Source organism: Varanus komodoensis, unplaced genomic scaffold (assembly GCF_004798865.1).
Source record: "Varanus komodoensis strain SLA01 unplaced genomic scaffold, ASM479886v1 scaffold23, whole genome shotgun sequence".
NCBI lineage: Eukaryota > Metazoa > Chordata > Lepidosauria > Squamata > Varanidae > Varanus > Varanus komodoensis.
Window position 1 is genome coordinate 6119005 of NW_025335627.1, and position 27843 is coordinate 6146847.

Consider the following 27843-nt stretch of genomic DNA (forward strand, 5'->3'; position numbering starts at 1 on the left):
GTGAAATTTTGTTCAGCTGAGTGTTCAGTAGTTTTTGACCAAAAACAGCATGGCCCTCATGCCCCACCTCCCTATTCACCCATTCTCACCCGTGCAACATTTTTTCCCCCGGATGAAAAATGTCCTCAAAGAGAAACGCTTTGCCAATGTGGAAGAGGTGAAACTAAGGCAGAAGCACTAAAAGGCATCAAAATCGATGAGTTCAAAACCTGTTTTGAGCAGTGGAAAAAACATTTCTGTAGGTATATTGCATCAAACAGAGAGTACTTTGAAGGTAACTGAAGTTTGAATATGTAAAAATAAATACACAATTTTTAATAAATTCCTGGGGGTTTTGGGGTCCTCCCTTGCAGTCATCAGTCAAGGCTCTCTGGGGAGCTTAAGAGTTGTCATACATTTACTTAAAATGTATTATAATAACATGCTTTTTTGAAATGTACAGTTTTTTCCTCTTTTTAGGAAACCAGGATACATTCTATGAGAAGAAATTTTTCACATCAGTCATCTGTGACTTTGAAGCCTCGATATGCACGAAGTCCTCACTTTCATCCTAGAAAAGATTACAGATCAGATGAGACAATGCTCACTACTCCTTCCTCTACAGACTCTGTTAAATAGAAATTTAGATACCTACTAAATAACTAGCATATTAGCACATGAACATAAGTAATTTTGTAGCGCCTCTCATTGATTAAAAACTTCTATAGCCAGAGTGTCCATACTTTTTGTGAGGAAACGAAAGATTCTAAACGTGCAGTTCGTAAACACAAATAGCAGGATAAAATCATGGTTACCATTGTCAATTAGTACACTTAAATGGTGAGATAAGACTCAGTTTGTAGTACACAGAATATATATGCACTGTTTATTAATGCAGTTTAAAATCAGCATATTTCTATTACAGGACAAAGTTAAAATTCATTTTCATCTAATAAATTACCAGAGTAACTACAGCATTAAACACAGTTCTGCTAGACTGAAAACTCATGCTAAATTGAACTCTAAATATTAAATATTTTATTCAGTGTTTCTTCTTAAGCACACTTTTTATGATTTGGTACAGATGCTATTTTACATGTTCTGGCTGAAATCAAATATTCTTTGGGAATTTAAGTTTTTTTAAGTCATTTAAAACAAAAAATAGGTACATCTATACATGTCTGCTTGTTTTGCAGCTGATGCTGTTTTTTAAAATACTTTAATACTAAATACTCTATATAGTATTATTTTACATGTAAAAATACAAGCTTATGTTAATAGAACAATATATTTCAGCATTTGAAGCCTTTCATTCAACCTTTAACTTCTCTGTGTGCAAGATCAAGCTGCCCATATCATGTACTGAGGAAGATTATGATTTTCTTCTTCACTACAAGTATACGATTGTTTATTCCATAGTTTTTTTTTATAAGCTTTTAGTTGTAATATCTTATTATTATTCTGGAAGAATAAGTCTGCCTGGTGTAATAAAGTGGGAGCCAAGTTCTATCATTGGCAGTGTAGGACTTTCTGCTATTTTAACCTTTCCTTACATTTTTAAATAATTCTAGTACAGTTTTTCAAAATTTAATTTCAAAAGTGAATTTCTAATTACTTTAAGATATTAATTTTGTTTTATGTCAGGTATGTATTTGGTAGAGTATTAAATACTAGTAGTTAACATCAGCAAAGTAACATTTAAATAATTTATTTAACAATTATGAGTGTTACCTTTTAACATTTTATTGGACATATATGTACAACTTTATTACCTGCTTTGCCTTGAGTGTACCTGTCATTACATACGGCTGGAAGTAAGGAAAGTAAATTCAGATTCTTACCAATTTTTATTTATTTTTCTACCAACATGTTCACTCTTTAATAGGTGTGCACCTTAATTGAGCAGACAAAAAGATCACATGCAAAGTAATTTATACGTTTTATAAAAATGTTTGTGGTAATGCATCAGCAATCAGATTTAAGTTTTATGACAAGTATAAATAACTTGAACTCAGTTTAATGTTTTGGTTTTATATTTGCAGAGTTTTAAAAATACAGCTGTATAAAAGTTAACATCCCTTGAATCTGCTTTATATATGTAAAGGATTTGCTCAGTTGTATATATCCTTGTAAACAATATAGGAGAAGCCAGAAAAAGGCCATGTGTTCTGTTACTGTGGCCTTATTTTTAAGAATATCATGAAACAGTTGTGTGTATATATATATATATTGCTTTCATCCAAGCAATCAGGGTCACTTTAAATCTTTGCTTGGGTTCCCATTTTTCCTTTTATTTATTGTGCAAGAGAAGCATTATTTTCTGAAAATATTTCATGACATCCAAGGGGTGCTTAGTATTTTGAATTGCAGTTTAGAAAACAATTGTATTCATATGGGAAAATCTTTTTTTCTAACTGCTTGTGTTACAGAGTTATTGATATGTATATCAGGTAAGATAATATCCTAAACTTTCCATGTTAGTTCCACTGAAAAAACAACAGAAGTGTCAAGATTGTTTTATATTTATTTTAGCCAATATCTGCTTCATACTTAAAAATATAATATTAAAAATAAGTGTTGAATTAATAAAGAAGTCCCATATAATTAGTTCTAGGTTGTTATTGAAGTAGGAAGGTTGCCTCTGCACTCTGGTGCTGCGTGTTAACCTGGGCCTTCACAAAACTTTTCAAAGCGCTTGTGTGTTTTAATGCATGTCACAAAATCTGGGAAAGCTGGTTAAAGTCTAGTACATTCCATTTTGTCTTAATATGTTTCTCCATGAAAAACAACTGCTCCTGACTTTAGTGTACTTTCTGATTTCAGTCATTTATTTGTCCGTTGATTAATACAAAGCAAGCACTGACAATGCTGCTGATATTTATTATAGAGTATCATTCTGTGTTAAATGTCCTGATTTTAAAACTTTTTGTTGGGATATGTAGCAGAATCATATTTGCCATAGATTTAAATTTGGTCTGCATGATCATAATGCCAAACATGCTTTAAGAAATAAATTTCATAATGTTAAATAAAACAGGATTGTCCTGTTTTGAAATAGTTATTTATTCTTCTGAACCAGAAAAAAAAGGTTCAGTTTAATCATAACATAGTCATTGATATATCATTTTGGTATTTCCTTCTGCATTTAATATATTCTAAATTCCATTTAACGGTGTAAACTATTAAAGTGTATTCACTAATAATTTAGAAGCAACAGAACACATGGCTTTGCACCTATGTTTTATTACACTTTTACAACATGTTTATTGTAATATGTTTTTAAGTAAATGTTAAGCTAAAACAGGAATTTCAGGGTACTTGCATGCATCCTCATATAGTGGCAGGTTTTAAAAAATACTGACTGTGACCAGGAAAATTGTTCAGTGAAAATATACTAAGAATTTTTTTTATATGTGACAATTCTTTATTATTGTGATGATCTAATTTTAAACAGAATGTGAAGTATCTTGTTTGGGACTTCATTATTTGACTAAATGTTTCCCATTTTTATAGCGTAATATTGCTCTAAAAATATTTTTTAAATGAGTTAAAAGCAGGTTGTATGATATTTTGTAAAACATGCATTTTGTATTTTACTTATCAGTATAAGGAACTGTTCAAAAATGTAGCTCATAAGCAGAAAGGTTTTAAAAATCTGCATTATGATAGAAATAATATTCAGGATAAACCAGTCAGGAGCCTGCATTGTTACTGTGCTCCAAATGCATTTACTGTCAGTATTGCATCCTTAAGTTAGTACAAATGTACATAATATGTTTTATCAATAATATCATTGTTCATAAGTTTTCCAAAACCATTACTTACTCTTTTCCCCACCTTCGGTTTAAACTATAGGCCTTATCCAGTCAACTTGTAGGCACAGTGGGAGCTCACAGAGGATTCCCTTAAGGTTCAATAGAGTCCTGAGTCATGCCCTTTGTGACCCCCAACAATAGGTATGAATGCAGGAGGAGGAACTGAATAGGGTCTGAAGGACCAGCTATTAAATGTCCTCTTGCACTGTCCCAGGGTATATGTAGGAACAGGTCTCTGTTAAGTCAGTGTGAATCCTCTGTGCAGGGGTTCTGCTTCCACCCTGGATAAATTGTGCCATGAATGTATAATACACAGTAAAAAAAGTTTCCTGCAGCTTGTACCTTTAAATAAAAACATCGTTTTGTAGTATTGTTTCATCTAAATAAAGCATTCTTTATCTAATGTTGGTGATACAAACTTGTTTTTTTAAGGAAACAAAGCTATCAATTTAAAAAACACATTCCTGGGATTTTATAAAACTTTATCTTTTAGCTTTATCCACTTGAATTCTGTAAAACAGATTTTTGTGACTGCCCCATTCACCACAGCAGGTGTGGTGGTGGTGTTTTTTTAATATGAGCATTGATCCTAAATGGGAAAAGGTAACATTAGAAAAATCACTTCAGTCTGTGTAGATCATGGATGCACAAGCTCAGGATTGGGGGTGAAATTCAGCCTTATTCGAGAGGGGAGATCCCAATTTAGTCGTTTGGGATTCCTTAGAGAGCCATATTTCCCTTTTCCTAACCATTGGTGGTTTACAAGCTTCTATACAGTTCTTTTCTTCACTGAAATGCCGCTCCTAAAATATGCTTTTGCGCTTGCGTTTGCTTTTCAGTGCTATTTTAATGTGAACCCTGAAAGCTCCAAAAATGAATTGGGTCACTAGAAAGTAAGAGAATTAAATGCCCTTGTTATAGACCCATCCTAAATTTCTTCACAGAAAATCCTTCTTTGTGAGAACATGGCACATCATAACAACCCTGGCAATAGCCACAGTGATTTGATTGTTCCCTGTCAATCCACATTGCACCCAGCAGATGATGGGGCTCAGTATTGATTGTTCACCCCCTCCTTCCCCTCAATTCTGCTGTGTTCATCCTAGTTGACCCCTGGCAGAACCAACTTGTCTCCCCATCTCCACTGTGCTTTTGAAACATTTTCAGCTTGCCACAGCTGCTTCTTTGGGGCAATCTCCATTTGGCATCCCATGATAATCCCTTCAGAGTGTCCAGGTAGCATGTTGGATGCACTGTCAGTGGTTGGAGACCATTTCTTTTCTTTTTTTAATAGTTTTGCTATACCCGCACAGCTGTGGAGGCTTGTTCTGGGGCATACCTGCAGTCACGATATAGTACAACAGATACCAATCTTTGTCTTCCTCTGGTTTCTCTTGACAGTTGTGAGAGATAAGATGTTAAGGGAAACCAAAGCACAAGGGGTCTTTGCTTACAAAAAGGAGGTTGTGAGATTTAGACCCCATGTGGCAAGAACTTACTGAGCTTATGTCTTTTGTTAGTTGGTTGCATAAGACCATCCTAAGGGTGTTCTCACTTTTCCAGTTGTTCTCAAGACTAATTGCTCAAGAACATGGAAAAATGCAAGCTTTCAGTTTTACAGCTTGCTAGCTTTCAAACACCAGCTCCATTTAAAAGAGTTTGTTTTTGGCAGGGCTCTAGGGTTTGTTCACAAAGACATGTAAGCATATTGCTGACCAGTGCAAATTGGAACTTGTGGGGCATTTTTCTGTTGGAACAGGCATAGGATTGTACCCCAAAATAATTAATTTGCTGTTATTTACATGCTGTCCTCATTTGTAATAGGGTTGAAAGGCTTAGTAAAGTTTGGCGTAGTGGCTTTGTGAGATCAAATCTCCAGAAATACACTGAATGACATAGCTGTTATTCTCTATGGTGTTATCATACCTATTTTATAGTTTCAGTTAAATTACACATTCATTTGGGTGTGTGATTTAAAAATTAGCACTTTGCTAGCAAATCTGTTTTAATAGGGAAAAAATGAAAAGCACATAAACCAGCATCCTTTGCTGTAGCATTATCAACCTTGGGCCTCTGTTTATGTTGTGAATTCCACATACATTCTTGGTGGTCACAAGGATAAAAACAATTTTTGAAAAGGAGTAACCCTTTGGAATTTTATATTGCTATTCATATGAATGTCTCAAGACAGTTTATAGTTATTCATACAGTATTATTAATCAAACAATAACAAGACTTCGTATAGTCTGAAAACAGGATAGATAATGGCCAATGGGAAAATGTGTGAACGTATATGAGATTCAAACATATGAATAAAAAGCCTGGGAAAATATTTTTATCTGCTGCCTAAATGCTAGCAAACCCCCCCCTCCCCACCCTTGGTGCTGAACTTCCTTGGCGAGGAAACGCTATAGCCAAGCCATCAAAGGAAATGTCCTCTAATCACAACTTTGAGGAATGTCTCAGCAGATGATCTTAACATACGGACAAGCTGGTTTGGGAGAAGTTATTCCTTGAGATACTGGAAAAGTATCCTGTATTGCTGCTGTTTTCTTTCTATTACACCAGTGGAACTCACTGCTAGTATATCAGGAAAGCAGATTAAAGCAATCCCAGAAAAGAATAGAGAACATTCATTTTTAGAATGGGCTAGTTCAGTGGAACTCCCTTCTGCAAACTCTGTTGACATGTCCCATTCAAGGAATTAGAATTTCCACTGGCTTTTTTGTTTTGTTTTGTTTAAGGTTATGCTAGTTTCCCCATGTGGCAGATGCTGTTCTTCAGTCCCAAGCCATTTAAGGCTCTATGGGTGAGCACCATTATCTTAAACTGGGCTTGAAAGCAGATGCAATTAACAAGTTCTTTCAAAATGTGTAAAATATGTTTCCACTAAACTCTCATTTAAAATCCTGGCTGCTTTGTGTATCAGCTGTACTTACCTTCAAAGAAAGCCTCATGTGCAATATATGGCAGTAGTTTAAAAAGGAGGTTATCAGAGCTCTTTTTAAAACTTTTGTCTGGTTCTTTTTTAATTTTTTTGTCTGAATAGATTGATAGAGTATTCTAGCATTTCTCTAATTTCGCTTCAGATCATATGTTCTGGTGTTTCATGTATAATTAGTAGTCACCCAAACAAATTAAAAGTTAGTTGCGTTATTAGCCAACATAATGCAACTAACTTGGATGACTGGTGATGTTAAATTGCCAAGACATTTTTAAATTCCACCTTGACCAAAGGTTACGATCCCAAGAACAGCAAAGCTAGTCATGTGCACCTAATGGAGATCTGGAAATTTCCCACAAAACAGGTTGCCCTATTCCACATGGTAAGCAGCTTTTGAAACTAAGGTATCTTTCACAGCTAGCTTATAATAAAGCATGGAGTTCTACTGATTGAAGGAAAATATACGAAGTTTCACTGAGCATGGCTAGAAAGAGAACACTAAAAATAGTACAAAACATGATTGTTGTCATCCTGTTAACACACACACACACCACTTGAGAGCTAAATGCAATTTTGGACTAGGAATAGCCGCCCCGAGGCTTTGTTGTGATGGGGGCGGCATAGAAATGTTTTAACTAAATAAATAAAATAGTTGTGCAACTAGTTCTTAGCTAGGGGACTGGAAACCTTTGGACAATGCAGTTGATAACATTGTGGCTTAGTATAACTAAATTGCATGCACTAAAGAAACGAAAACAAAAGTATATAGTTGAAAATCCACTGCCTCAAAACATGCTTTCTAGGAAGCCCCCAAACAAGTTTTAAGAATAGTTTTAGCTAGAACTTAGTAAACATATGTCTGGTTCCATAAGACCCCTTTCTTCTATAATTTTGAATAAAATCTGTTTTACTGAGATGTACATTCATTCCTGCTTTCAAATAGGAGCTATTAAATGATGAACACCATTTCATTTTGGCTTATTAAATTTGTTGGCGATTGCAAACAGTTTGTGCTACTTGGGTCAACAAAATATTGTGCTCTCCTAGCAGTGGGTGCAGCTTTCCAGCTGTCCTAGGCAAAGGAAGTAAGAACTAAACTCTGAGTCTGAACTGCTTTTCATTTACTTTGCTCCCCTTTGAGATGCCAGGAGCAATTTCCTCTTGAAGTCGACTTCCTCTCTGGAAATGATTTTGTTTCAAACTATGCTGAGGCTCTCTATTTCCATTCTTTGACTTGCTTTTTTATTTCCTTTCTTTCCTACTGAACCAAATCAGATCTTCTAAATGTAAGTAATCATGTTGAAGTTTTGCTGTAACTTTTTATTTCAGTAGTTTTCTCGCATCATTATCAGCCAGCCAAGAGGGACAGACAAAGCACTCATTGGTGCCCTCTGCAACAGAACACTGCTAGGGGGCTGGCTGTAAATTGACGTGGCATGGAAAAGCTCTGCTAAGTTTGTTGCACTTCATACGTTCCTGTAAGAGCAGGATGACTCTTGTAGAGTTTGTTGCCTGAAATAATTAAGGATTTTTTCCATGCATAGAAATAGGGATAGAAAACTCTTCCTTTTGCTAACTTGAGAGATGACTATTCTTTCTTTTGGTTTATGGCTAACAGTAAACAGCATCTAAAACAGATTCCTTACTTCTTTTCTTCCTCAGTCAGACAAACAGAGTCTGTGACGTTCTCCATTTCTATTAACCTCTCTCTTGCACCTTACTGCTGCCCCCCAATCCCTAGACTTCACCATGGGGTGCGGATTAAGAAAACTAGAAGACCCGGATGATAGCAGCCCTGGAAAAATATTTTCAACGCTAAAGAGACCACAGGTCGAAACAAAGACTGACTCTGCCTATGAATACATACTGCTAGATTTTGCATTAGAAGGTAAGTATCTATATCAAACTTTCATAAATGCACAATAGGAGAAGAAAACCTGGCTTTATCCTATAAAGATATATGAGGAAATGCTTGGTAATGTTTTGAATGTCAACTATTTAGTTAATGGTGTAAAAGTAAGAAAAATGTGTGCAGTGTGTTTTCTCAGAAATAAGTTTCTCACTCTTCTGTAGATAGCTGAACTTCTATCAGTATAGGTAGCTGAAAACCAGCTTCTATCAGTATAGGCAGTTCTGTTACACTTGACATTAAGCTCTACTTAAAAACTGTTCTGAAGAAGTCAGTGGGAAATAAATTTCTGCAGATTCTTTGATTTATGGTGTAACATGGGCATGAAAATAACATTGACACTGGTGCTTTTAAAAGCAGTCAGCACCCCATGGGCTATTTTCTTCTTTCGTAGGGTGTCTTGTATCTAATCAAGTGACTCTCTGTTCCTGAAAGTTGAAAACATAAACAGGCAACCCCAGATGGTTTCCCATTAAGAACAGGCAGCTCTGTTCTTTAACAGTTGCTTCAGGGACTTGCATACTTTGCACTGAGAAGTTTTTATAAAGCATCTCTGTGGCTGTACATCAGTTTTTTGGCTTACTTTCGGTAGTAACTAATTTCAGTGCCTGTTTTTGGTTCCAATAGCTAGGTTGTTTACTATAGTCAGACTCTTCATGAGACATTGTAAGCAATAATTACATTATTATGTACACATTAAAATATACATTTTCTCCACATTATAAGAATGTGTGAGGTGTATAATCCTACATTTTAGTCTGTTACCAGTATATTTTGCTTTTTTGCCTTGTATAGACTTAACTTCTTATTCAACTTTTGAATGAAACAAAACTTTGTGAGGACAAATCATAATTAATAAAAACATACTATGGATCTCACACTGAGTTGCCTAATGGATGCATTAGATCTGTAACTTCTCATTTTGAAGTCAGTTTAACATATTCTGCATTTTGTGTGGCTTCTTTTATTTAACTGTGTAATAGGTAACATTTTCAGTTCCAGAACTTCAGGTTTCTGAAAGTTCTTTGAGATTATTTCTTGTGAAAAAGGTCATTTGTTCTAAACATTATAACAAATGCGTACCAACTGAATGCAGGGAAAGAGAATAGTAAGTCACTGCACTTTCAGTGACATAGAAAAAAAACAGGATTTGAGCCAGATCTAGAGTAGCCTTCCCCTGAATGGAAGAACTCATTCTGTTTGCAGAAAGGACAGGAAACCAGTGGGAGCACCTGGTTTCATAAGGCAAATGCTAGGGCCATAGGAGACATGCTGTGGCTAACAACAGTCCTCATTTCTGTTTTTTACAGTTTACTAGTATGGCATCCATACTGTGAAGCAAAGTAGCAACGGAGGTTGTAGCTGTCCGCCATCTTTTTCCAGAATGCCCCTGGGCTGGGTTTGCTGTATTGCATATATTGGGAACATTCCACAACTCTAAGGTGTTGAATCTGATATTGAGCTCAGAATGTCAGCCTACTTTAGTTATTTTTTCCCTAGCTTATATTCTTGTAATTTCAATCCCTTTAGGTTCTTCAAATCCAGATGTTATCAAGATCAGTTCAGTTTTGGATATTGCAAAAAAAGTGGAGGAGTATTATACTAAAGGATACATAGTAGTAGCTATTCACCCTGTTTTACTTTCAATTGGACGAAGACGGCATTTTTCAGCAAGTTATATTTATCGAGTTGTACTATTACGTCTCAAATCAAGGTATGTGCTGTTGAAAATAAGTATTTACATTAAAGTACTCTGCACTGTGCAGTTTTTAGTTAGCATCTTTTTTTTACAAGCACAATAGTGACTTGTGTCATCCTAGAACCAACTGCATGTGACATTAAATCACATGGTTTGCCCAGTAACTCCAATGGTAGCTGTTTCTCCCTGGCAAATAACAAGTATTAAGCCTCCAATCTAGATTGGGAGTAGTGAGGGGCAAAAGGTTAAAGTTCCCTTTTGCCCCATGCTGGATTGGGGGTCTTCTTAATGGTATTTTTCAAAAGAAAAGGTACACACATTGGCAAACTATGTGACTACTGTGACATGTGTTTGACCCTGAAGGTTAACAGATGTTTTATGCCATAAGCTTTTGTGACTTGAGTCTACTTCCTTATAACCATGAAGCATTATTCTCCATTAACAGTAAGGTGAAAGAGAAAGGAAATGCAAAAAATGCAAACAATAACATGATTGTTGCATTCTATTTTTTTTTTTTTTGCATTTGATTTCCCTCTGATCTTATTGTTTACACTTTTTTCTCAACTCTTGTTTCTATATAAGTCTGCTATTGGAGAATACCCTTTAAGGTGTCTGATGCAATTGATTATAATCCATGAAAGCTTAGCACTAAATTTCTGGCCTTTAGCCACAAAGCCCCTTCAGGCACAAGTGTCCTTAGTCCTTTTTACTGGAACATGCTAACACAGCAAACTTTCTGGAAAAAAAATGAAGTATCTTATATTAAATCCTTATGGAAGAGTTGGGGAGGGTGTGTTTATCTGTATATCTGAACTTGACTTTTGTACACACTAAGGCTTGAAGCAAAAAAAGGGGGGAACTCTTATTTTTACAGCATTTAGTTGCATAATACTCCTGTGTGTTTATGTGTATAAAGTTTTCCATATAACTGGCATGTCTTTCCTTAAACTTCCATTACAAAGATACTGTATTGGCTTGGCATGCAGATTGCAGCATTGTTTAACTAGGATAATGTGATCTCAGAGAATGTCGTGGTCAGAACATTAATTGCTACTGTGATTTTTCTATTGCCAATTCCTACTGAATATTGTTTGACACAAACCTCTGTATTCTCATATCCTTGTTAAAATATTAATTTTCAATGGCTACATTATTATGCTTTACTTTTAATTATTTGGAAGCCCCTCATGCAACTCCAGCTGGGACACTCTCCATATTTCTTTCCTATAATTATGCCCCTTTTTTCCTCCACCTCTACTGCATCCCCTGCTTAGGCTGCCCCCCCACCACCCATATGAACCTTTTGTTTAACAGGAAGTTATCCTATGACCTCTAGACGTATGAGAGTCCATAAAATAGTGTAGATTCTCTGCTCTGAAGTTAAAGATCTATCCCCTTCATCTGAATACTCATAGTTGACCCAGAAAGAACAACACCAACAATTGAAAAAGCAACATCAGAAGGGGGAGGAAGGGGTTTTTGTGGGGAGATGGGGAGGAGACTAGAGACAGCCGGATACAAGTTTTCCTGAGGCCTCTCTAGTATCCTCCCTTTGCAAAAAAGCCCGTCTAGACAGGAAGGCAAAGATTGCCTCTGCTTGTCCTTCCTGCCTTGCATTGGACAGTCCTCAGAGGCCTCTGGGGTTCCAATCATCCAGAGTGCAGTTCTATCAATTTTGCATTTGCTTTGCTTTGTTATATTAAGTTTTGTTTTTTGGATGCTGGGTATTCTTCCATGTGGAAGTGGAGATCGATCCTTTTTTTTTCTCCAGAGAGGCCATCCTCATCCCCAAGGCTTCTCCTTCATCTTTTTCAAGCATCTTTACCCCGCTATTGTTACTGAACTTATAGGAAGTTTGTACAAAGATAAAAATCAGTTTAATAGATTTTTGTGCCACAGCTATTATTCATTATTATGTTGGATTGGAAACAGACTTAGAAAGCTTTGGCTGTTAAGTGGTATAGAAATGTAATAAATAAATGGAGAAGATACACTAAAATCAACAGGATTTACTTTAGTTGTGACTAACATCCAACAGATTTCAATGGGTACATTTTAAGTATGAGTAAGTCTAAATCCAGCCCATATTTATAGGTTTATGTGTTGCTTTTCAGCATTGAGTGAGCAATTAAGTACCTAATTTAAATCAGTATTTAAATCATGAGTCTAAAACATCTCAGGAATTAAAAATTAGAGGAATATGATTACTTTAGTCTATAGTAACATCTCTAAATGCCTGTAACCATATGCTGAAAGTTGTGTGTTGGATGATGCGCTGGATTTAAACTGGGGAGACTCACTCTTAGATCACTGCTCAGTCATCAGGTTAACTTGAATGATTTGGGGCCAGTTTCTTTCTGTCATTCAAATCCACCTCATACCATTGCTGTAGATGTAATAATTCTGTAAGGTTGAGGGCTATATATACTGCCTTGAACTCAGACCAAGATGGAGATAAAATATCAAAATAGTCAAATAATGACATATATTAACCTTATTACATTAGTGTTTCTAATACTGTTCCATTTTAAGAGCCCATTTTCTAAAATATATAGTAACAAAATACAAATTTGTGTAACTGTAACACAAGGCTACATAATGTGACCTATCAAATTAAGTGAAAGGGAATCAAGACAGAACAAAAGTTTTATCTTAATTCATCCAGTTAAGATCACATTATAGTCATGGGAAATGCACTGCTTAACATGACACAAGAATCTTACCCTTTCTCTATATCCTTAATATTGGCATGCAACAAAGAAGTAATTTTTTGCTGTTGAAATTGTTTTCCCATTTACTGATATTGGTAATGCTATTTTTGGCACTTCAAGCTTTGTACACTGGGGTAGACAGGCCTCCCCCAAAAAAACCTTGTCACATAATTGCTTCTGCTACTACCTTTGTATTTGCCCTATTTGTGAACTGTCTAGAGAGCTTTGGCTGTTAGGCAGAATAGAAATTAAATAAAAATGAATAAATTTGGCTCTAGCCATTTCGCCTCATGAAATTTTATGTATACATTTGAGGAGATGTCACTGTCATTATAAAAAGTACAGAAACCCCTTCAAGTACCCCTTCAAGTATTACAAGTACAGAAACTCCCTCAAGATGAGAACAGAAATTTTAATGATGCAGTCATGCTTATTACATATTGACTGCATTGGAGCTTAAATATAAACTATGGTTTATTATTACATAAATGAATGTTGATAAACATCAGCAGGGATTACAATTCCCATCCTACTTCTGTGGCACAGCTGCAAAGAAGAGATTGGAAATGTGTGTTTCTGTTTTTAACTAACTGCAATTTAGCATTATTGTGAACTCACATAAAATTATATTTTTATTTTTACAGATTTCTAAATAAGCTAAGTTCAAACTGTAATGTGTGGATCTGACTTGTTTGGCTTGTAAAATACAGTGAATATTAGCCGTAGTTCAGAGTTTGGAAAATCAAATGAAACATTCATCTGGGGTTAATAAAGAACAGAGGCTGTGCTGGAAAAGCAGAGGGAAATGCACAAGCTCAGGGTTTGTGTACATAAGAACCACATTGGTTGTGCTTGCACATAATACTAAACCATAGCTTAGCATTGCAAAGATGGGCCACTGTGAGTTTTGGGCTTATGTATTCACTCCGTCCTCCAGGAAGGCAATTGGAAATTTCAGTTTTAATATAACCACAGTTTCTCATTATGTCCTGATCATGTTAACTTGCTTACTAAAACAAGCCAGCTTCATAAGCAAGAAGTTATTTTCCACAATGATGAGTTTTTAGCTTTTTATGAACTATAAGGGCACATTTTATCTAAAATCTTGACCTAGTAAGTTGTGTTTTATAGGGATGCTTTTAGAGAGCATTGGCACACAGGGATTTGTGACATGATTCTGTGCAGAAGGGAGTTGGTTTTTTTAAAATAGGAAGTAGGAGTTATTCTAACATCTTGTCTTTAGTTTTGTCTGTTAGCAAAGCTTCCTCCACACATTATCACTCTTGCAAGCTATCTAACCTGAGTAACAAAGAGCCAGAATACCAAATAAATAGACATGATGCTACACACTCTATTTAAAAAATTAATCAGGGTTTTTCCTCACTGCAATAAGAGTGCAATCAGATGTTTTGCATGGCAGGACTACAGTATAGAGCAAGGAAAAGTTTAACCCTCCCAGCCATAATCATAACTAAATTCCACCCCTTCTTTGTCCCCTGCATACTGTTAATTGGCTTCAGATATGGGGGAAAAAACCAATTAGCACTGTTTAGAGGCTTTTATTCCTAGGGCCAATAGCAGCATGGTGGCTTTTGTTGGTATTGTGACTCTGCAGACACAGGGCCAGTATTGTCCAGCCTTGGATCAACAAATAATGCTAAGTTATAGCTCTCTTTACCACAGACAGCCTTGTCAGTGGCTGCGAATGATCAGGATCAGGGTTCATTTCATTTCATGTATATCCCACCTTTTTCTGTGAAGAATTTAAGTCACCTTACATAATACTTCTCTCTGTTTCATCCTCACAACAACCCTGTGAGGTAGATTAAGTTGAGAATTTGAGAATAGCCCAAAGTGAACTTCATGGCTGATTGAAGACTAGAACCTGGCTCTCCCAAGTTTCTAGTCCACTCTACCTACTATGCCTCACTGAGGATGCAAGATTAGAAACCAACTAGGTTAAAAATTACCTTCTCACTTCTTGTGATCCTTACAAAAAACACACACACCATGCCAGCTATTTCATTTTTAAAATCTAATATGTTTTATAATAACAACAGTATGATTGGACAGTCACATATTTTAACCAAGAAAATTATATATGTTAATTTTATTCCCTGTTGTTTTATTCCTCACCCACTTGGGCATTAAGAAAGAGTTGAATGATAGAGCAATGGGTTTGGTGCCAACTTCAAATCAGATCAATCTGTTTGTCATTCAGAGTGTTAAAAGTGTGCATCATCCAAATAAATGTTTGGACAAGGGATTCAAAATACTGCCTCCAAAATTTAGTTGAATAATTTTTTTTCAGTGTGGAATATTAGATAGTAACCTCTTCATTTATACAGTGCCATCTGCTATATAAATTAATGTGTGTCTGGACCAGGGCCTGGCCAGCCCTACAAGTGTCTGTAGCACCAGGTACTCCTCTGCAGACACCTGCAGGGAACAGTTAGGAAGCAATTGTGTGGTGCAGCTGGTGGCCCTGGAGACCAACATAACAGGCTTCTCTGCAGCACAGCAATGCAAGCTGTCCTCTGCACTCCTTGTATTTTGACTCCCCACATCTCCATCCCTCTCTGCTTGTACCCACCTTGCCCCAGCTGTGCTCCAGCATTCCTGTTTGCTCCCATCTTGTTCCTGTCAATCCTGCCTTGCTCCAACCCATTCCTGTTCTGCTCCTGCCATTCATTTACCTGCCTCTGCTATGACTGCTCATTTGGTAATGTATCTCTCTCACTGTGTTATACCAAACTGTTCCCTTCCATGCTTCTGACCACAGACTGCTGACTGTACTCTTAGCCCTTTGCCCCTCAACAAAGCTATGGACTCCCACTAGTGCCAGTGCACTTGACACAGCGTTCGACCTGTTCCCACCTGCCACCCACAGCCCAGCCCTCATAATATGTACAAATCAAACACCAGTGACATGAACACTGATAGTTAATAGTTGGCAATCACAAAAACTATGGAGCAAAATGCAGTGTCCATTCAGACAAAAGGACTTTTCACTCCTTTCCTGCAGGAGAGGAAAGCTGCAGGCCCCATTTGCCCAAATCAGTTCTAGAAAGTCCTCCAACCCTCCAGAACAGATTTTGTGATCACAGAGCACTGCAAGGGGAAGGAGATTTTTTTCCCATTCTTCATTCTGCTGATGAAAACAATTCTGTCTGTGAAAGGGGTTAGATACCACTTTAAGTCTTTTCACAGTTTTGGTCAAATTATACTTTCCAAAACTTACCATCACCCTACAGAGGCAGTTGAAGTAAGCACCCCTTTCTGCATTGTGATTAAAATATTTTTCATAATGTTACTTGCAGGTCTATAGGAACCTTTTTACCCACATATCTGTGTTTTTTATCTTTGAACAGTGTGTGAAATACTGATTACCAAATCAAATATTTTTAAGAACTCAGTGGTTAAATCTGTTCCAAGTAGCATGTTTAGGCAACTTAAAAACAAGACCCACTGGAGTGTTACTCAAACAAAGATGTGCCAAGACTTAATTCATACGTTTTTGGATTGAAGGAAGTGCTCACCAGCAGTTTGTACAATATACAGCAAACTGCAACAGAGGCCGCTTTCTTTTTACATTCTAGCCAGAAGCAACCACCATCCAGACAACAAAGATACCCCAGGCTTGTGATTGAAGAGTGTACCTTAACATATGAAAAACTAACAAACGAGGTAGTAAAGGGACTGCTAGAAAAGGTATGCCTGTCTTCACAATTATATCTTGATTTTCTTTGCTTCTAGAGTCTTGATCCTGTGACCCTATCTTCACAAATATATGTTCCATTTTACATTTAACTTACTATTTGCTTACATGTTTACTCAAAAGTAATTTTTTACTTATTTGTCTGGTTTTTACTGCTCACTAAACCAAACTCCATGAAGTTTTGGAAAGTTAAGAAGACATGGATATGCTTTAATTTCCTCCCCTAAGGGAAGGCAATCACTGTTACTATCGACCCCATATCTGCCCCAGGTTGGGTAGGTTGCATGGTGATAGAACAATATGGTAGCAGTAAATATGGAAATTGGCCTCCCATTCTTTTCACTATGTGGGCTTCTCTCCTTTTCTCCCAAATTTGACCCAAGTATCATAAGATTTTAAGACCAAAGATGGGAAACTGCTTCCATTGCTTTAGAAAATGAATGTTCTGTACAGTTCTACTGAAGTTGTCCTACTGAATAACGTACAGTAGGTTTCCTCAACCTAGTGTCTTCCAAATGTTTTGGACTTCAACTCTTCTTCGTCATGACCTCTGTGCATCACACATATGGGTGCTGTGCCTGCACAGTGCCTTTGGCCGGAAGATTACAAGCTAACGGTTTTTGGCGGGAAAGCTCTGCTCCCCCTTCCCCATGGCCTATAAAGAGCAGAGCGTCCGCCATTTTGTTCAGTCTTTGCGACCGCCATTCGCTGTGCCTCATGCCACTTTCGATTGTCGCTCTGACTGTTACTTGTATAGTACTCTTCTTCTCTATTCTTCTCCCAGTTATTATATCCCTGTTAGTTCTCGTTGTCTCTATAGTTCTTGTTAGTTCTGTAGTTCTATCGTTCTACCTTTCTTTTGGTCTTCTATAAAACAAAAACAAAAAATATATTCTTACCCTCTGCACTGTCTTCTTTTTTTCCCATTTCTTGTGATGGCGCAGCAAGCGGCTTTCTGCAAATGCGCAGAATGCGGGTCGAAGATGTCTCCATCTGACCCGCATGACCTATGCCTCCTCTGCCCAGGGGAGGGGCATAGGACCGACAAGTGCTTTCACTGCCTGGCCTTCTCTAAGCAGGCCAGGAAAAATTGTGAGAACCGCCAACGGAGGCTCCCATGGGATCAGGCTCTCATGCAGTCCGACCCACTCGTCGTCGCTCTGAAGCCTGGCCCTACCTCGGTGGTCCCACCCTCACGCCCTTCGGATGAAGGCGCGTCTACCATGAGGGCTCCACCCGCTTCTCCGAAAAAGAAGCGTGAGAAGCGCAAACATGCTGATACCAAGAAATCAGCGAAGAAGGCCAGGAAAGAGAAGCCTCCTAAACTGACCCAGAAGTTGAAGGACCCGGAGCGCCCACAGCACCGTGACTCAGGTTCGATGGCCGCCTCGGTACCAGTGGCAGCTACTGTACCGACCCCACCTGAGCCGGTACTCCAGGCAGCTATGAGGGTTACCCCCCAAGGGTCCCCTCGACATGTGGCCGACCTTCCCACCGAGCCGCTGCCAACTCTTCAGCGGAGGTCGATTTGTGATGGGGAAATTCAAGACTCCCCCCCCCCCAGGGCTAGGTCACCCACGCCTATGCCCATGACCACGACGGAGGCGAATGTGGTCATATCCCCACCTAGGGTTCGCAGGAGCCGCTCGAGGGATCAGCGATCCGAGAGATGGCATCGCTCCTAATATCCATCCTGGGGCGAGCCATACTCTAATGGGTACTATCCCGCACCGAGGGATCGGTCCCTACCACCCTCCTGCAACCGCCCACTGTCGTTGGATCCGAGGTGCACGTCCCCTATTCCTCGGGATGAAAGTAGCCGGTCCGTCTCACCGGTGGAGTCCTCCTCTTTGGCTCCCCTGTATTACGGCGCAGACTCTGATGACTCGGATGTCGATTCCACCTCTCCCGACGTCGCTGTGACCTCCCAGGGCCCTGCGTCACCAGACAAGTCCCATGTCTCCTTCGTGGAGCTGATGTCCCGGCTTGTCCAATCCCTGGATATCGACACTGTCTGACGTCAGGGACCTTCGACGGACAAAATTTATGACGTCGTCCAGGGGGAGCAGTCCACCTCGATCGTCCTGCCTTTGATTACCACCCTACGGCAGGCAATGACACAACCCTGGGACTTGCCTTCTCACCCTCAACCCACTTCGCGGAGGTACGAATCCATGTACCTGGTTCGGGAGGAGGACATCCCATTCCCCCTCCGCCTCCCCAAGCTGAACTCAGTCATGGTGGAGTCCTCCCAGGGTAGAGAGGCAAGAGGCCACACCGCTCCGCGGGATAAGGAGGGCCGTAAGATTGACTCCCTGGCCAGGAGAGTCTATGCAGCTTCAGGCCTGGGGCTGCGTATTTCGAACTATGAGGCGACGTTGGTGAGGTACCAGTACTTTATAATGCAACGCCTCCACAACATCGTCTCGGCCCTCCCAGATCACCAGGGCGACCTGGCCAAGGTGCTAATAAAAGAGGCGATGCAGGTCGCCGTTCAGCAGTTGTCCACAGCCAGGCACCATGTGGACACCAACTCAAGAGCCTTGGTTGGTGCTGTCTCTCTCTGCAGGCATGCATGGCTGAGGAGCGCCAACTTCCAGGAAGAGACTAAGCGCCTAATTGAGGAAATGCCCTTTGACGGGTCTGGGCTTTTCCACTCCAAGACAGATCATAAACTCAAAAAACTCCATGAATCCCGCATGACAGCCCGACGGATGGAGCGCCAGTCGCAACCAAGGCGTAAGTGAGCATGGACCCGTCCGCCCTATAGACAGCCTTACCAATCCAGGCAACAGCCTCAGCACAGGCAGCAGCAACAACGCTGCCGACAACAGCCCCAGCAACGCTTCCAACAGGGCTGCCACTGATATGATGACAGGAGGCAGCGTCGACGGGATGGGCAAACCATTCCTCTAACCTATCCTTTACCCACCCCCCTCTCATCTGGGGATCAGCTGCGAAGCCAACTCCCCATTTGGGAGTCCATTACATCTGATCAGTGGGTATTGTCCATCATACAGCACGGCTATCAGATAGAATTCGACATCGTTCCCCCATCGAGTCCGATCCGGTTTATATCATGCTCACCGGTACTGCTCGATGAAATACAACAACTTCTTTGTAAAGGAGCGATTCGTCAAGTAACTCAACATGACGGACTTCACGGATTCTACTCCAGATATTTTATGGTCCCCAAGTGGGATGGTGGCTTACGTCCGATTTTGGACTTACGTAATCTGAATCGATTCATCGTGACGAAAAAGTTTTGAATGACCACCCTCCAAAATATTTTGCTGCTGCTAAGGAAAGAGGACTGGTTTGCCTCATTGGACTTGAAGGACGCCTATTTCCATATTGTGATCCATCCCAATTATAGGTGTTTCCTTCGCTTTGCTGTTGCTTCCGATTTGTACGAATTTACGGTTCTACCCTTCAGTTTGGCCACCGCTCCGAGAGTGTTCACTAAATGCATGGCCCCTGTCTGCGCTTTCCTACGCCTCCAAGGCATACAAGTTTATCCTTACCTTGATGACTGGCTCCTGGTTTCCAGGTCTAGGGAAGAACTCCTCACTTCCCTTCGTATTACCGGTGCCTTATTGGACAATCTGGGCCTCTGCATTAATACCAAGAAATCTTCTCTTCTTCTGGTACAGAAGCTTACATTCATCGGAGCCCACTTGGATTCGACGTTGGAAAAGGCCTTCCTCCCTCAGGACAGACAACTGACTCTTGCTTGCCACATCCATCGAATGCGACGAGATGGGACAGTTCCGGCGAAGTCCATCCAGAGGCTTCTAGGTCATATGGCTCCCTCTGTTGCTGTGGTGCCACACGCCAGACTTCGACTTCGTCCTTTGCAGCTATTTCTCAACAAAGTGTTCCATCCACAGAGAGATCCACTGTCGAAGTTGCTCCGAGTTCCATCCTCAGTGCTCCACTCTCTCCTATGGTGGTCGGTCCCGGCCAGTTTGACTGTTGGGGTCCCCTTCAGGCCCCGATGCCCATCGATAACTGTCGGTACTGACGTGTCTCTTCTGGGGTGGGGAGCGGTATGCTCCGGCCTGTATACCCAGGGCACGTGGACTCATCAAGAATCCACGAATCATATCAACTTCCTGGAGCTCTTGGCAGTATTCAAAGCCCTATGCTCTTTCGAGGATGTTCTTCAACATTGGGTTGTTCAGATAACGTCGGACAACATAACCACCATCTCTTATCTAAACAAACAAGGTGGGACAAAATCTCCGACCCTGGCCAGACTTTCTATGCAGATCTGGGACTGGTGCATTCCGAGAGACATTACACTAATGGCAGTCCATCTGGCTGGTACGGACAATGTGGAAGCGGACCTTCTCAGCAGGCGCATACTTACCTCTCACGAATGGGAACTAGATCCTCAGACACATGATGATCTTTTCCATCGCTGGGGGTTTCCCGACGTGGACTTGTTCGCCACCCAGCAGAACAAGGTGTGCGAGACTTTCTGTTCAAGAGCGGGGATCAGGTGCGAATCCCTAGGGGACACCTTCATGATCCCATGGAACAACCTGAATTTTTACGCCTTCCTGCCGATTCCTCTTGTGATGAGAGTCATAGTGAAGATTGTATACGATTGGGCCACGGGGATACTGATTACCCCTTGGTGGCCATGGCAACCTTGGTTTGCCACACTGCTCGACATCTCTCACAGGGAATACCTTCATCTTCCACTGCTTCCGTACCTCATAACCCAGCAGGATGGTGCGCTTCGCCATCCAGATATACTGTCGTTGAAACTAACAATGTGGCGAATCCGATAGTTAATTTTGCTACATCTGTACCGACGGCAACTTCAAGTGGTTCAAATCCTGCCCTTGAATCCGCTGCATTCAGAAACTTCGAATCCGCTGAGGTCGATGCTGCTTCCTCTTTCGATCCACCAGCACTGTCGGACTGATGATTGTTCCACCGAATCTGATAACCTTGCATCCGGATATTCAACACATCTTGGATTCCGCTCTAAAGCCTTCCACATGGAAGTCTTATGCGGCTAAATGGAGAAGATTTTCCACCTTTGCCGAGTCTCATTCGTTCTCTCCACTTACATCATCGATACACCAAATTCTTCAGTTCCTCTTAGAACTACACCACTCTGGACTGAAACCATCTTCGATTAAGGTGTATACGGCGGCAATTGCCTATCATTATGGCATGCTGGATGGATCGTCCATCTTCTCTCAACCTACTATTAAGAGGTTTCTGAAGGGGCTTTATAATCTGAATCCATCAATCAGGCCAGTAATGCCTACCTGGAGTCTCTCTGTTGTTTTGCAAGTGCTTACAAGAGCTCCTTTCAAACCGTTAGCAACAGTCGATTTACATCTTGTTTCGTGGAAGACAGCATTTCTAGTAGTGGTTACCTCGACCCGAAGGGCCAGTGAGCTCTGCGCTCTCCGCGTAGACCCACCTTACCTCAACTTTCATAGAGAAAAGGTCGTCCTGCGGCTTGATCCATCTTTTCTTCCAAAGGTGTCCACTCCCTTTCATATGGGACAAGATATCAATTTGCTGGCCTTCTTTCCGTCTCTGTCGACTCTGCTAGAGAGATCATTGCACTCACTTGACATTCGGCGCTGTTTAGCCTTCTACAGATCTAGGACGGAATCTATTCGGCATTCAAATAGACTTTTCGTTAAATATGCTACCAAAGATCAAGGCACCCCGTCACTCCGCAGAGGCTTTCTAAGTGGATAGTCCATACCATCTAAGATTGAGTTATCCACAGCTCCTCGAAGCCATTCGACTAGGGCTGTTGCTGCCTCCTCTGCCTTCGCATCAGGAGTACCGATTGACGATGTATGTCGGGCTGCTACTTGGGCGAACCCTTGCACTTTCGCCAAACATTATCGTTTAGATGTTCAGGCTCTACAAGATTGCTCCTTCGGCAGAGCCGTTCTTTCATCTGTTCTTCGTTGAGGACACCTCCCCTCCTCCATTATGTTAAGCTTGTTAATCTACCCATATGTGTGATGCACAGAGGCCACGACGAAGAAAAGCAGGTTGCTTACCTGTAACTGATGTTCTTCGAGTGGCCATCTGTGCAGTCACACAACCCACCCGCCGGCCCCGCTCGGTGTCAGTGAGTGGACATTTTCGTCGGTACTGAACGTTTCCATTTCTTCTTGGTACCGATATCGTTTACAGTAGGAATATTTTTTCCACATGGGGGCGTACGTTCGGTTGTCAAAGACTGAACAAAATGGTGGACGCTCCGCTCTTTATAGGCCATGGGGGAGGGGGAGCGGAGCTTTCCTGCCAAAAACCGTTAGCTTGTAATCTTTCAGCCAAAGGCACTGCGCAGGCACAGCACCCATATGTGTGACTGCATAGATGGCCACTCAAAGAGCAACAGTTACAGGTAAGCAACCTGCTTTTCTCAGCCCCAGGCAACATTGCCAGTGAATCTTGGGAGTTGTACTCCAAAACATCTGAAGGGCACCAGGTTGCAGAAGGCTACAGCAGAGCTTTCAGATTCTAACCCTGAATATTGTTAACCTCAGAATGCCAGTATTTATACAAGTCCTGATTCAGCTGATAGAGAGCCAAAGTGCTATTTCATATATGATGAATTTCCTACACAACCGTAAATTTGCTGGGGAAAAAATCCATGTCTATTGATATATGTGAACACTGAACATATAAAATGTCTGTTTTCCTAGGTGTGCATGCTTTGGAAAGCCAAATATGCAACAATTTCATAATGCTTGCACTCAGGTTAAAGTATACCTGACCTGTTTCCATACATTGGTGTACAGTTTTTCCCTGCACCCATTTACTTGTATAGTAAAACCATATACAAACTGACACTTGCTCTGTCATTAGTTACCACTTTCTAAATTCAGTCCATTTAATTAGAACTGTCTTTGTGAAAAACACAGATCAATGGTGCTGCCAAAAGAGGAATGAAATTCGTTGGATTTGTAACACAGCCTTGTCCTCAGTCTAAAATCTGCAACGGCGCAAACATGGATGGGAATACAGAGTCTGATACAACACCATGCAGAAGGAATAGAGAGCAGAGGCGGCATGAGTCAGAGGAAAATGTTAAAACCTGGAATGAAGGGACATTGAGTGGCCAGTCCTCTGAGAGTGGAATAGAAGAAGAAATTCAGCCAGACAGTGGTCATTCACAAGAGACTGATTTTCAAGATGGGAAAGAAAGTCCTAGCCCAACTAAACCGAGGAAAGGAGAAGGTAGATAAATGCCTATATTTGTTCTACATTTACTGAAAGTAATTTTAAATAGTTAAAAGTAATTTTGGCAAAGGGTCACCATCTGAGTTAAGAGCCTCGTGCATTGGCTTCTATATTAGCCAATGATGATAATGGCCATGCACAGCTTTGATTGGCAGCATTTGCTGTGTATACCTTACTCCTTTTTAGATATAGAAAATTTCACCACACTGTTGTGCACTGCTGTAACATTGAGAGTCAATTTCTGTAATGGGCTCTAAGTGAAGTTGCCCATGAAGACAGCTCAGAATTTCTGCAAGTTCATATGCAAAGGAGAGGCTTTCTCAGCACTGGTGCCCCAGTGAATGCCCTCAACAGAGATTCAAAATGTACATCACTTCTTTACATAGGGAGGAAGTTGCAGTTTAAATTACTTCTCTTAATTATCTGTCAGCTTGGAGAGTCCATTGTTTTCATACTGAGAGAATACTATCCCACTTGAATTGAAATAGTACTCAGATGTGATGCTGAACATTCCTGCTTGTTCTTTCTAATTTAAGTACTCTGTTTTTAACATAAATGTTAAACATTTTAAGTTAAATGTTGAAGTTATTCAGTTCCTACAATTCATCATTATCACTAACATCTTTATTTTCTAATATCTCCTTCTCAGATAGCAAACTGTATACAGTCTTCAATGTATATGAGGATGATTCCATCTGTTGGACCTATCATGAGGGCATTTTGTCTTTAAAAGTATCAAGGAAAGGGCCTGTGATTAGTACTTTGGATGCTGATTGGCTAGAATTAACTACATTTTATTACAAACAAGGGCTGTCATTAATTGACTCTTTTGTATGCTGGGACACTTCTAAAGGTAAGTAGAACAACATAATTAGTCTTTGCACCCAGAAAATGAGCATATTAGTATGATTGATAGCACCAGAGGGAAGGAACTAGCAAATGGAGTGCATCTGCTCTTTAATCTCCATTGTACAATAGCAGGAGAGGAAAAGGAGATAGGGATTGTGAAGGCAGAGACAGAAATGAAGTAAATGCTGATTTTTCAGCAAGCTATCATTCCCCCTTCCTGCAAATTCATTTTTCTGAGGATCAGATAGCAAAAGTTGTGTTGCACCAGTACTGCTTCTGATAGTCTGAATGCATTCCTCCCAAAACGTGCTTTGTGTCAAGAGCTCTGAACTTATTTGAATGTGCTCTGAACTAGCCTCTGTCTCCAGAAAAAATTGAAAAAAGTGCAACCTAATTCATTGTATGTTTGCTCAGAAGTAAATCCTATTGACTTCAGTGGGGTCTTTTTGCAATTAGCTGTGTGCAGAGCATGCATGTATAGCAGAAGCCATCTCCCAACAAACAGCATATCAGTTCATAATGGTGCCCATTTTGCTAATAAAAATAAGAACTATGGTATAGCTGTGGGCAGGGTGCAAGAAGACTCTGCAAAACTTGGGAGCATGACAGGTATTGCACACTTCCAACTTTTCCTGTTTGAAGGAGGAAAAAACAAGGCCTGTCTCCATCTGTTCCTTCCTTATTGACTACTCTGGTTGCTAAATAGAATCACACAAAAACCCAAAATGGCATTGAAATGATGCACTGAATAGAACTGATCCTATCAATGAATTCCTCTACACATTATGGTGACAATGTGGAACAGCTGTCACACAGGTTACTTCTGGTAGCTTCTATCTGGTCATTATAACATCAGGATTAGATACAAGAAAAAAATTGCAAAATCTGCAAGTTGTAACACAATTCAACGTAGGAAGGCTTTTGCTAGCTTTATATTGGAGCTTTCTAGTTTCTCATTAAGGGCCAAACTAGACATGATGTCACTCACATGATGAGCAATTGCATGGATGAGTTTTTTTAAGTAAGCAGCAGCTGCAGTGATCCCAGTCCTGATCAGGACCCCTGCAGTGGATGGCTTGACCCCTTCCCTTCCAAGTGTGGTCCTGTGCCAGATCTGAGTGAGCATCCCAGCAGTTTACATTTGGAGAAACACCTCAATTGGTACAAATGAAACATTTCTTCCTATGCAAATAGGAGATGGGAAACAGGATTGGGGCTGCAGTGGGGGCAGGCTCAATCCACTACCTGGTTCCAGGGTCACAATCTGGATTAGTCCCTATTTATGTTTTTTTTTTTTAATCTGTACATTTGCTTGCTGCCAGAATGGCATCATGTCTACTTTTACCTTAACTCATTTCTACCTTAACATACCTCTTAAGAAAGAGGTATTTAATTTAATATTTATAGAACAGAATAACCTTTTGGTTGGTCTCAGTTTGGCAATGGAAAACATGACCTTAATTCTTAATTCATTATTTGAAATACAGGGTGAATGAATGTGGGGGAAAGCTCTTTATGTCTCCTCTTTCAGAATTAATAAAAAGTTGATGTGCCTGGATTCACAGTAGTTGTGAAGGAGCAGGGAAAATAGAGTGTGAGAACTAAGGAAACAGAAGTAAGTAAAACTGATGATCCTAGAAACATTAGCATTGTAAACCGTCTTGAGATTTTCTGTGAAAATAATAGACGGCATAGAAAAATTTTAAATCAATCAATCAATAAAAAATCAATAAGGGCGACTTAATTTATACTGTTAAATTATATTGTTTTATATTATGTTACTTATTGATGATTGTGAGCCGCCCCGAGGCTTCAGCGAATGGGGTGGCATAGAAGTTCCCTAAACAAACAGACAAACAAACAAACGTTTTTTTAACGAAGGGGAAAAGGCTGTGGTAAAAAAGATAGCAAAAACTTGAACAATCCCTTTGCAGTAATAATGGAAAGAGCTGTTGAAATTAGTTATATCCCCTTTCAGGTTTGGCCTAACCCAGAGGATAAAGTAGCCCACTTCAGACAGCAGTTTTTGAAGTACTATTAAACTGCCACAAATGGTTAGTGATAATTTATTTTACCCACCATAAGGTGCCATTGGGATCAAAACATCTTGGGCTGTTTCTTTCCAATTTGTACATTTGTCAAGTGATGCCTAGCATTTTATCTCATCTTAGGCAGCTTATCTAATATGTTAGCACAGATGAAATGAAATATTTCATAGGAACATTACTGAAGCAGGAAGTACATAAACTGTTTGGGTGCTTGTATGCTTCGAATTCAGTATGATTGTTTGCCAGCCGAAAGCTAAATGTTCTTTAAGCTAGCATACTAATTTTCAGCTACGATCCATTTCTTTAATTGCCCTAGATGCTGCATAGGGTTTACATATATTATGTATTTTACATATATTCAATTCTAAGGAGTTGGAAGGAGCCAGTAAGGCCATTGGGTCCAACCCACTGCTCAGTGCAGGATTCTGAGTTAGAGTATCCCTAATGGATGGCACAGCCATTGTAAGTGAGAGCACAGTCTCCCTAGGTAATTGGTTCCATGAGGCAATTTTTAATGTGACAGCGTAGACATCTATTAATGCATTCCCAGCCATCCCTCTTAGCTAACTAATCTTCTGCATATCATTTTAATATATCATGTCCATATTTGGAATTTACAAAGAACAAACATCACCTTTACCAAGTAAAAAATTTTTTTTGAAAGAAACATTTACAGTATTTGGACTGCACTAGCTGCTAGCAGTGTTTCTGTGACACAACAAATTGACATCCTTGAATATAGATCTGAATTTTTTTAATGTTGTAAGCCGCCCCGAGGTTTCGGCAAGGGGCGGCATAGAAATGTTATAATAATAATAATAATAATAATAATAATAATAATAATAATAATAATAATGTAAAAGACAGTCCAGCCCTCTGAAGCAAAATAGGATGGGAAATACTACTGCTAAAACAGTGCTTGATTTACTGGTGAG

General features: G+C 39.9%; 2 protein-coding genes across 5 annotated transcripts in view; both read left to right on the forward strand.

The window, feature by feature from the left end:
- BOLL (boule homolog, RNA binding protein) overlaps positions 1-618 on the forward strand; it is a 44863-nt gene extending 44245 nt beyond the window's left edge. Inside the window, exon 10 of the mRNA XM_044431951.1 lies at positions 460-618. Within this exon, the coding sequence (XP_044287886.1) occupies positions 460-618 (159 nt within the window). The remainder of the gene's footprint in view (positions 1-459) is intronic.
- Positions 619-7901: 7283 nt separating this feature from the next.
- Positions 7902-27843, forward strand: part of RFTN2 (raftlin family member 2) — a 44825-nt gene continuing 24883 nt past the window's right edge. For 2 of the 4 annotated variants that reach the window (XM_044432039.1, XM_044432042.1), the window contains exons 1-5: positions 8105-8626; positions 10178-10361; positions 16657-16768; positions 23693-24008; positions 24661-24864. In XM_044432039.1, coding sequence (XP_044287974.1) covers positions 8488-8626; positions 10178-10361; positions 16657-16768; positions 23693-24008; positions 24661-24864 — 955 coding nt within the window. In that variant the 5' untranslated portion in view covers positions 8105-8487. Of the gene's footprint in view, positions 8025-8104; positions 8627-10177; positions 10362-16656; positions 16769-23692; positions 24009-24660; positions 24865-27843 lie in introns of those variants that run through there. The other 2 variants (XM_044432040.1, XM_044432041.1) reach the window with 2 other exon arrangements.